This window comes from Halictus rubicundus, chromosome 8, assembly GCF_050948215.1.
Source record: "Halictus rubicundus isolate RS-2024b chromosome 8, iyHalRubi1_principal, whole genome shotgun sequence".
Taxonomy (NCBI): Eukaryota; Metazoa; Arthropoda; class Insecta; order Hymenoptera; family Halictidae; genus Halictus; species Halictus rubicundus.
The window spans coordinates 9,789,808-9,801,862 of NC_135156.1; the positions used below are offsets into that span (position 1 = coordinate 9,789,808).

Consider the following 12,055-nt stretch of genomic DNA (forward strand, 5'->3'; position numbering starts at 1 on the left):
GCGCGCCGAGAGAAAATGATAGGAGAGGAAGGGAACGAGCAATGGGTTTCATTTCACACGGAATATATCGCGAGTATCCACGGGCTGTTTTACGAGCAGACTCGGTCGAAAACGAGACCGCTTTTTTTTCCGGCAACCCCTTTTTACACCCGACCGTGACTCATGTTGGTTCGTTTACTCTCTTTTCCTTCGAGAACTAGCAACCCTTTTGAACCCGGGGCCACTAAACTCGCAATCACACACCAATCGTGTACAACTTGATTACCTATTTAGACCAGCGATTTCGATTTCGACAAATTGTTCGCGTCACTGTACGCCAGCAATCTTATATCATCGTTCCCGTTAGTTGACAAAATTGCACGGCGAACAAATGGGGGAGTCGGTCGGACATAAACCAAACTTTTTCTCCAATTTTCTATTTCAGTGTTCTGTTCCGATTTGCTAGAAACACCAACCAGTTATTTTTCTACGTACACTGTTTACTCGATATATGTCGAAAACACGGGTCTAGCCACGGACATATATCGGCCAGGAGATACTATTCTTTGATCCACGCGATCGAGGTTCTCGAGCTTCCTGGCCCCTCGCGGGGTATACTCCGCGGCAGTGGGGATAGTTCAGGGACTTTTATCGCCTAGACATTCGGGACATATATAGAGTAAACATTGCCTGATACAATCCACGTACTTTCCACATCGGATTGGTAATTTTTTAATTCCGGTATTAAGTTGTCCCAAAAATGAATTTTATTTCCAATTAATGTGCTCAATGCAGATTTAATTTTCAAGGAACGAAATTGTATGGTTGAGTAATGGAAGCTTAGATATTAGTGAAATATTCTGGAGCGATGATTGCAAATTTTTGGGACGCCTAATAGAAAATAGAATGCTCCACCTTTTTGTTGTTATTGAACGATTACCGATTGAATATTAACGATGAATGGTTGAATGATTAATTATACTGAACGTAAGAACCCCGATAAAATCAGGCAATTAAATGAAGTGCGCCGGTGGTATTATAGGAAGTTTAATAATCGAGTTCTTTGTTGCGCGAAAACAAATTTTGGGAAGATCTCGTAACGCAAACGATGGAAGAAAAAAATATACAGAGATATAAAATCATATGAAAATTGTGGATACGTGATACAGTTGGCTGTGTGGCCCGAGGCAGACATATTGGGCAGGAAACGTGCTCGGAAAGTGTAAAATATTTGAAAGCTCGTTCTCACCCTCTCTCTCTCTCTTTCTCTCCCTCTCTTCTCCTCTCTTTACCTCTACCACTCCTGCAACTTTTACTATCCACCGTTAACCCACCGTATAATATATCGCCTACTTGTTCCACGTACAAAATCAACCTCTGCCTCCTTGTCTTCCGCGGATGCATAATCCTGCGGTTTATCAACGTTCTGCTCGTTCATTCTCATAACCGAGGCATCCACTGATTTTTCGCTGCTACTATTATCTGCCGCCTATTCCCCAGAGATCGAGAGGGTGTTCTAGACTAGAATTTTGAACAAATCTCCAGGATTGAAACATGTCTGCCGGATTGTTCTCAATTCGCAAAAATAACGAAGTCATCAATGTTTGTATTAATATATCTACAGGGTGAATAAAAAATGCTGTAATTCCTTGAAACCGGTGATTCCTGAGATCACACGGAGCAACTTTTTTCTTTGCGAAAATATTCTCCGGCGGCTTTCGAAAAACACGGACCAATTAGAGCGCGGCTACAGTAGAACGTGGTACTCGTCATATAAAATGGTGCAAAAGTTTACCTGGAACTATATTTCCTAATGTTATTAATAAATACCTTACCATTATATTTACTATTGTTTTTTTTTCTAACAGAAATCAGTTCCATCGAACAAATTGTAATTTAATATTGTAATTTAAATTGTTTAAATTGTATTTAAGAGCCTACCACAGATTGGTTACACAATAAAGTTATTTTATTGATAACCTGATTCTACAATTCGAACCAGTAGATGAGAAGAAATTGGCATTCCTATTTTTTCATTTCACTTGACAACGACCTATTCTTACCTCAAGCAAAATATGTGTATACATCATGCTTACGTATGGCTATTCGATGAGACATTCTTGTATCGTCACGATGATTCAGGACTGTAAAAATAATTCCATTAGGGGATGACACATGTAACAGTTAGTTTGTCATGCTCGATTGGAATCGGAATCATTGTCAATCGTGTTCAGCGAGCATTCACTTTCTATCGATTTCGTCATTTCCGTGACACGTCAGTTTCGTTGAACGATTGCTTTTGTTCTGTTAATACTACAACATCGCGTACAAAATTTTCATTTCAATTTCAATTGCAATTTCACGATCATTTTCTTTTCGATTCTTTTTCGTGGCCCAATCGTATTGAAAAATAATGTCTGTTCAGGATCGACGATAGTTCTAACATTACAGTGAATTTATATAGTTCATACAATTATTAAAAGGACAACCTAGCACTCGAACATTAAGTCTCAGAAAATTTGCATGCATTCAAATACTAATGTCGTCGTATCAAAGAAAGACGTTACATCGGCTGCCAACATCTAACGTGTCATCGCCGCTTCAACCATTAAAATGCAACAGAAATTCACGAGACCAATCGATTAGCCAACACACGACGCATGTAAATTCAGCTTAAGCCGCGACTGATCGATGAGTCATTCCGAATTATTGGATCCCGCCGCGAGAACAAAATACGGCAGGTTCGATCACCGCCCACATCCGGCGTGCATTAAAAAAGAAAATCGACGGACCACCGAACCGTGTCATAAATGTTTCATTGCGACGTCTCTGAATGCCTTCATTTTTTTTTTCTTTTTTTTTTGTGGCTCAACTAATCGGTATTTTTATTCGGAATTTTAGGGGACAGAGCTCTTTTGTTTGACCGTCGACGCATATGAATTAACCTCACTTTATTTTCAGAGCAGACGAAAATACCACAATGAATTTATGGAATGTGTTTGATCTGGATCGTAAACCTCAGGGTCCAGAAATATTTCTGTAGAATTCGGAATTGCTCAATTAACACGTCAGCGACCTGAAAGAATGTTAACAAATATAATCACCGGAACCTATTTCCGTGCTCCGACTGAACGGGATTAAAATGCTGATTCTTTTTATGACGACGTAAAACGTGAGTTTATAAAGCAGAATATTAAAAAAGCTAGAATGTACATTTATGCTATGTTATACTATTATATAATTGTCATAGAGTTGAGATTTTACACCCTTATGACAAAACTGAGAAATTTCAAACATTGGAAATGTTAAAGGAACTTTTAAACATCGATACATTACTAACAATTTATTAAAACTATTTAAGAGAAAAATAACTTTCTATTTTCCTTCGGTGTCTTTTCAGCACGTAGCCTGTTATCGCACGAACCAAAAATTTTTAAAATCAATTTATTCTTATTTTTGTATCGTGCCGAAGACCGAAACATATAAAAAAATCAGTAATTTGACTTCAAAATGCCGCCATTTTGTAAATAATCGAGATTTTTAATTTCTTTAGATTCGAACCATAACTATACATTCAGCCTGATTAATAAACAATTTCATTTTTTTTATTTCAGATCAGTAGAAAGACCGAAATCATGGCAACAGTTGACTCATGTTTTCCAACACATGCTCTATAAAAAAATATGTAACTCATGCAATTTTGATTAGTTTTACGTTGAAAAAATTAGACGTGTACTATGAATACCATTAAATATGTGTAAAAAATCCCAAAGCCGTAGGTTCAATGGTTTTTCTGGAAAAAATTCGTGCAAAAACGGCCTCAAAAAACCAGAATACCCGCTTGAATGGAGTCGGAAATAGCTTCGTTCGTCGTCGAAAAATTCCACGTTAGACATTAAACGAATTTTTTCACGAAGACGTAGCTGGAACCGTAATTCTAAAGAATCCCATTTGTGGGTGGGTCATCTGGCTCTATATACCGAAATATTCGCCCTCCCCTTTGTCGAAAACAGGCTGTCTCTTATATCTCGTTTCAGATTTTTAAGCGCAGCCGCCTTTGCTCATAAATTTTAATCAAGTCGACGTCTCATCTGTTTTTACAGAATTACACTATCAGCTGTCCCCGGCGAAATTCGCTGGCTCGTGGCGGTCTCTTCCACTCTCCAAAACTTGCCTGCTGTTTACATAACGCGCTCTTTATTAGCCTTATGCGATGAAAGAATTAACGGAATTGCAACTGCATGATAATAATCGTAAATCCATTCAATATTTTTATGTTACGCATTTATATCTTCCTCTACAAAAATAATTTGTGTACTAGGAAAGTATTAAGCGAATCGTGGTAAAAGTTGACCAAATGTCGATACAATACCTAAAAAGAATAATGAAAATTAATAGCGGTACAGTGTAGTTTCTACAATTCTTCAATAAATGCTTTCGTTATCGTTTCAGTTATCGTGCTTAGACACCAAAGAAATGGAATTTAAGATAATAATGCGAAGTGTCAAACAATTACTTCCGTTAAAGCGACACGCATTTCAATTGCGAACTTTCCCTTCGACGAAGTACTCGTTCTGAAAAGCGTGCAAAAGATCCTGTCAAGTCCCGGAAGAAAGTTAGAATTTTCTTTACGATCAGGATCTTTACGGACCTTAAAGAACCGTCGCTGGAACTGAGAAAACTTTCGATGCAAATTTTTGTAATATTTCGTTGTTCTTCCCGCGAACTTCCCGAAAAAGCAACGGTTCTCGCGCAGCGTACTTTCAAGGGTGCGCAACGATGGAGCGTCCATTGTTAAACATTTTATTCCGTGGAACTTTTTAAACTTCATTGTTAACAGTGAGGACATGTACCGGTAATGTGGCAATTCCAACGAGGTTTCACTTTTCATCGTTAAGTCCTATCTTTTTCAACAGTTCCTAATTATTTTATTCTTTTATTCTTCTCCTACAAGCTACGAAATGAATCCAATTTTATTTAAAAACCTTGGGATTCTTAAACTATGATTCTTTCGCGAAGTAGGTTTTAAAAAGTGTTAAAAAATAATTTCTTTAGTAAGTCGTTTTCAAGAAGAAGTAAAAAGCTGATGTTTCTCTTGGTAAGATGTTTTTAAGGAGTAGTAAAAGAATTATTTCTATACATGTAGAGGTAATTAGAAAATTATGTTTTTACTCCCAGTTCTTCAGAGTTAAGAGACTTCGTAAAAGTTAATGCACATCTTCACACTTCGTTTCTACGTCGAAGAAAATTTCAAAGGAAAGTCAGAAATTTTTCCTTAACAAGATAAACACTTACAGTATTACTACTGGTGTTAATTAACTATGATTTATAAATTACCCCTGATTATACAGAAGGGACTCTTGCGTTTTCAGCATGTGAATTACCAAAAAGTAATCTACTATCATCAACAGAACCGTTAGCCATCTTTACAACACTGTACACGATTGTCGACTGTAAAATACGTCCGGTTGCTCGTTTGCGTGTCAGTCGATCAAACTCCCGCACCAATAATAAATCAGCGCTGACGATATTCGTATAGCAATTTATCTACTTCGGATCCACATTGCACCGCTTCTCTGAAACGTTCACTTGACGCAGAATTAAACCAATTTCAATAAATTTCCATCTGCGCAATTACTGAGTCGTATCAAGATGTCCATTATCTTGCGAGGCACAGAGCTTCGTTCTGTTTCTAGACGAAAACGGAATGAAACCATTTTAGGCAATAATTTATCTATTACAATAATCACACTGTACGAGGACACAGTCTCTTCCCCACAGAATTTATTGTTTAAAATAATTGGACTATTGTATAAGTGCAACATTTTTGGGTCGCCCTGTATAACTTGTATCAATCTGCAAAGCAGATTTTCTAAATTTCTTTTTTCCATAATTTTCGCTGCACGTCATCTACAGAACTAATCAAATTCTAGCTTTACGGAAATATTGAGGTCAAGTTTGGTCTATTCGTAAGGAAGTTATTTGAATTTGCGTGTAATCAATTATATGGGTCACTGAGTACGTCATGCTGTCTTTTTGTCGGGCAGTGTGCAAGTAGAAAGAAAAAATAAATATAGGTTTGAAAGCTTTCCGACGGATCCGATATGTCAGCTTCAAGTGCGCATTGTGTGCAGGAACGAGGTGACTTCGGACAGCGAATCGAAAAAGAGGAAAACTCCGACGGGCAACATCGGGAATCACGAGTGACCAATGACGTGCTATTAAATATTGACGATGCAACATCGCAAAAAGTGGCCGTTCACCACGGAAATCGGAAGAAGGGGGTGGATACAAATGAGGCTACGGGGATGAGAGTTATCTCGCATCCTGCGGGAGCTATTCGTCCCATTCCAACCCCGTTTTCCTATGCTGTAATCCACCAGCAGCGGCGCGGCCCTCTTTGCATCCGCCTCTGATAAGGGATCCGGAAACTCACCGAGCGGCTGAATCTTTCGTTCTTCCGGATAACGGCGATGTTCTTACGCCCGTGATCGCGTAATATCGATCGCGAATTGTCTTCGGAGCGTAAAGAATTTCGCCTCACCCGTGTGAGGAAATAAATGCTCGATTGCTCCCTCCATTTTCCTCTGCTCGCAGTCCAAAGTATTAAACACTGGAACTTATTTCCGATTCTATCGTACTTTAAAACATCACCGAGATAAAACCTTCGCAACATCGTAAACAATACTCCAAAAACATGTGACCACAAATTTATAAATATTGCAGAAGTATTCATATCAATGTAATTAAAAATAGAAAAATAATTAACGAGAACAATTTTTCTGGAACTTCACACCGAGTTACAATTATACTGCAGATTCTATGCTTTCGTGAATTCTAAACAGTGAGAATAATCCAAGAATCAAAGAATATTGCTGTTCTTGTGATGCACAATTTTTACTTTGCATAAAAATCCGCAGTCTAGTCGAGTTCGGCAAGAAAGCTTTCGACAAATTGATTATAAAAATCGATCTCTTATTTCGTAGCCAATTATGTGTGAAACGAAGCCACGAGAATGATCGACCAGTCTTTCCGGAAGTTCCGCGCGAACCCGTTGAATTTCGAAAGTTGCTTCGGCGAGAGATTTTTAATACGAGTTTTCCCCGACTTGGTAACGAGTGATCAGAATAACGGGGAACGAAAGAAAACGAGATTAGGCTCTGTATAAAAACGGCTTGCGGAATGAAATATCTGCTGAATCTGAGAAGCGGCTCCCTCAGGTTATGAAATTCTTAAAGGAGGAAATAAAGATATGCTGATGATCATAAAGCCATTTCAAGACATTAGGACTCTGTAACTGCGGCTCAAGGAAGATTTTATTAAATCCCTCTTTATGAATCTCTGTCCATCTCTGCCCGAGCCGCGCGCGTTCTCTCGCGTTATTTTCAATATTGCCTTGCTTAACCTGATGAGAAAAAAAAACGAGAAGAAAAGAAAAGCAAACAAAAGAAAACGAAACGTTTCACAAACATGGAATTATTACAACGAATTAAAAAGTATGCTCGCAATTTTCCGGTCGCTACGCGATCAACGAAATTTCCACGGATAATAAACGTCGCTGGGGGAAAGGGGACTTTTACAACTACACTGCTTTTTACGCCCGTCCTCTGTATAAAAAAGTTTCATGAAAAATTTTTTCTCGGCCGCTATTAAGCTCTTACGACGTTACACGAATAGTTTAAATAATGGCCGCCGCGTGCTTCAAGAAAAATTTTCACTTGTAATTCCGCTGTCGTGAAAGAGGCGGGAATGCCTTCTCGCTAGTTTAACAATGTAAACAGCGCAACGTATCCCCATAAAATTACGAAATTATTCATGGTTTTTATTGCAAAGAGACCAAAGGTGACTGAGGTGGCACAAGGGAAAGTATAGTACGGTGTATTTTCACTCTGAAATGGAATCCGACTACACAGCGAGTAAAGTCTACTCGAGACTTTTAATACCGTTGTCGTGCTTGTCACAGGGTACAGTGAAACTTCAAGACGGAAAAAACTATGCATTCTTTCGCATAGCTTCACTGCCTTTCACTTGATTTGCGTCTCTTAAAATTATAATATCGCTACTGTGCGTTTCCGAAGACCATTACTTTCTCGTTACGGTGATCAGTTTGAGAAAAATTATTAAATTATAAGTAGATTGCCGAAGTTTATGCCAATATTGCAAAAATTCTGGTCCCAATGAAACCTTTAATACAAAGTATAAAATTTTCTTTAATTTTGTTTTTTTTTTTTTTTATTGATAAGCAAAATCAAACAAATACTTGCTTACGACTGAATAATCTAAATGTCAGTTATTTATTAGCTGCATAGTTTAACCATTTTTTAAATAATAGTGCTTAGAAGTTTATAACAGGAGACACTTTTTATTTATTTTCTTAATATTCAGCTCACTGTTCAAAGATTGAAATGCGATAAAAATGTTAGAAAAATTGTGTTCCTGCAGATATTCTACGGTATATCTATCATTGATATTTCTAGCAGTATCGTTGCTTGTCGTGTTCATTCCTGAATTGAGAAATAGAACAAAGATTTAGAGGTGCAATTTATGTAGAAGCCTAAGATGCCACTCTATAACGTCCGTTTCAATGAGGTAGTTCATCGGGTTCGGTCGGTCGATTTAGTTTTCCGTCTGACCACCCTTAAATAAGAAAGAAGTCCACGCGTTCGGAACGAATCACCGTGCTTTCCACATTAGACGGTGAAAAATTCGCGCAATAAGTGAATTCGAGGACGCCATCGATATGGAACAGAACACGTTCATAGCAACTACGTAGCCTAAGTAGCTGCATCGACAATTGGTCGACGAAGAAACTCGGAGACAAACAACACTTAATACAATACACAACAATTTTGATACAGACAAGTATCAAGTTATCGCTAATTAAAGAATATCAAACTGCACAATTAATAGTACGATACGTTAAAAAAAAATACACTATAAGATAGTAAAACATTTTGGATCATTTAGTGACACCGGTAAACGTACGCAATAAACTTTTTTCGAAATTTCAAAACTGCTTAAGATGATTCAAAACTTCATATTTCCATTTTTTTTTTGTATTTTGAAAATATGCAGACCTATTAGTCTTACTATTGTTCTTTGTGGAATAGTTTATTCATTCCACTGAATGGTCAGAAATTGATTAGGAAATTGAAGATTTTAATACTTTGGGTCAAAATAGACCCGGACTCCGCTATAGGTATCGCTACTGCCAAGTATGACCAAAACGAACATAGGTACAAACTTTTAGTGGTCTCTTTCGACTATATGTATCCCGGTTTAACGCGAATTGCGGTGAAACTTGGTGGAAAAGATTGGTAAAAAACCTGCTGAATATTCCTCGAGAAGTCCTCGACGGATGGAGGACTCTCTTGGGAATTTCGTAGCTCGAATCGTCATAGTAGACGACGTCTGGAAGGGCAAAGAGGGACAAATGGTCCTCGAATCTCTGAATCACCACCACGAGTTGGACCATTACCGTTGAATGAACTGACACTTACCTTTCTCGCCGAAGAAGTCCGCGGTGGCGTACGTTACGCAGAACGCGATGAATATCACCAGCTGTAGTCTGAAATAAAAGATATTTTTGTCAACACCTTCGAAATCCCATATTTTCACTGCCTATGGTAGATTACGCAACACTTAAGAAATTATGGGACCTCGGAGAAACGAGGTACGCTTTTTTAAACAGAACTACGGCGCATTAGAACTAACTACCTTAAATTATTTAATAAAGCCAATAATATTGTATTTGTTTAGATTTTTTTGCCGGTTTTATCATGATACGTGTCTTTAAAATCTTAATTATTATGAATAAAAAATATAGTCATTCTACTATTGAAAAAAATATATAGGGTTAAACTTCACCTTTGCAACCCAGAAATTTTTAACTTTTTACTATACAATCCTGTACATCTTGACGAGAAAATGCCAAAATTCGAAGTTTTAAGGCGAGGAGATCTTTAATTCAAAAGTTACGCGTTAAAAATTTGTGGATTGCCAAGGTGAAATTAAGCCGTGTATAGACATCTTGTTTTAATATTCAAAACCATTTATATGCAATTAAACGGTTTGAAGGTTATATAAAGAAAACATTTGGAAAGCGATTAAACTTAAGGAATGGAATGTTGAATGTTGTAATACATTGTTCTAAGAAACGCAAGAAAGAAACCTATTCGATGCTGCATTGTAAGGTAGAATCACAGATGGTAACGATACGAGTTAGAGTAAGTTTCGCTGGTTGCTTGTACGTAATCTCTATGCTGGAAAAGATACCTGATCTCGTGAAAGAAAAGCAGGAGATTAGCACAAAAACGATTCGAAATGTTAGCGCAGTTCCGAGCAAAACAATAAGGGTCCATCTCCCGAGACTTTTAAGGGGGAACGATAGTACGGCGCCGGAAAATTGGGTTCGTTGAAACCTGTTTCGTTAATGCGAGATCTCTCGTGGAAAAAAGCAAGCCCTTAAAGGGTGTTGAAAACTCTCCCCGCGTCGAAAAATCCTATCGTGTACAACGAACTTATTTAGCGTAACTACCACACGCGAAAAAGGAAAATCCAGTTGCAAGAATTAACCGTTCCCGCGCGACGTAATACGCATTATACAATACAAATTTCCTTCGAAAGAAAACGGATGCTCTCGAAGAATCATAGAAAATAAATTGTAGGTACTTTCCGAAAAAGAGCCGCGTAGAACGTGAAAATATTTGCATACTGTTTTGCATACCTACTATAATTTCGGAAATTATTCCCTTCAAAATTGATCAAAGTTGTCATTCTGGGCTTTATTTACGGTCATCAATATTTCGAATAAATCGATTGTTTTTCATACAATCAATATTTCAGTGTCACCTTTCAGTGCGTGACAGTGTATGTTGTGGGTGTTACACTGACGGAATCTGTGAAAACATTTTTTTTCTTTTTCGAAGAACATCATATTTCTGTCACGTATGATGGGACAAAGATTTATCTGTTTACTAGTTCTGAGACTAAAGATACGTGAATACAATACGTAAACGAACCGCACGAAAAATGTCGCGTTTGTCTATCCGCATGTGTGACTACGTTGCTATTCCACATAGGGCTGCAGACGATTTGTCACGTTCCGGGGTCAGTAGAACAGCAGGAATTCACTTGAAAAGTGTGACACGCATTTGCATCGACCGGCGAGTGCCGGTGAATGTGGGCGTTTGGCAGCGACCGTTGTTGATCGTGAATCACGATCGAGAATTCTAGCCTTGCGCAACGCCCCAGTCGATCCACATGCACGGTCGTGCCCGCTGTTTTCGTTTTCCGTTTCGCAAGGTCATTGCACCGCAACTATTATTATACCTCCGATGGAAATATTAGGCGTACAAATTAATTCGTTATTTCATATTGAATCGAAAAAAATCTTCCAGCCACCATATTGGAGATTGATCAACTACTTGTGAAATGGAGTGAACGCATAAAAAGTGAGACTCTCTTATAATGCACAGTCCACGGTATTAATAAATTCTTCTAAATGGGTGGTCCGTTCTGTATAAGAATATCCTCCATAATCACATAATAAAAAGTTGTTACGACAAGCCAATATTAGAAGGTTGAAAGCTATTGCCATCACACGCGTGTTTCGCCATAAATTTGACGATTTCCGGGTGTTATAGTTCCCATAGATCCGTCTGGTTGCTCTAGAAAAGCCTCTTTATGCGCGTATGACATCATCGACAGTTGGATTTTTACAAAAGTCAGACGAATCCGGATTCAACGGAAACGTGTCATAAAAGAAGGAAGCAGGCAAAGAACCGCGGCGATAAATATCGTGGAAGCTACCGCAAACTATACCGCTCCTAGAAGGAAATAATGATTATATTGTATTAAGACCTACTCGATTCAGTACTGCTAACATTCAAGTTAGTATGTATTAATATTTAAAGTCTGATACATTCTTCCATTGACACAAATTAAAGTAGTACAATTTCCACTTATTTCGTACAATTACATTGCTCGTTGACACATAAATCTTATTATATGTTTTTCCACTCAACACGCATTTAATTTAATCGATCAACTTTTTCAGATGAATTCTTGTGTTAAT

General features: G+C 37.9%; 1 protein-coding gene across 1 annotated transcript in view; it reads right to left on the reverse strand.

The window, feature by feature from the left end:
• The window catches only part of Mp (collagen XV/XVIII-type protein multiplexin), a 358,297-nt gene that overhangs the window by 331,152 nt on the left and 15,090 nt on the right, over window positions 1–12,055 (reverse strand). The window contains exon 2 of the mRNA XM_076791868.1: window positions 9,480–9,547. Coding sequence (XP_076647983.1) covers window positions 9,480–9,547 — 68 coding nt within the window. The remainder of the gene's footprint in view (window positions 1–9,479; window positions 9,548–12,055) is intronic.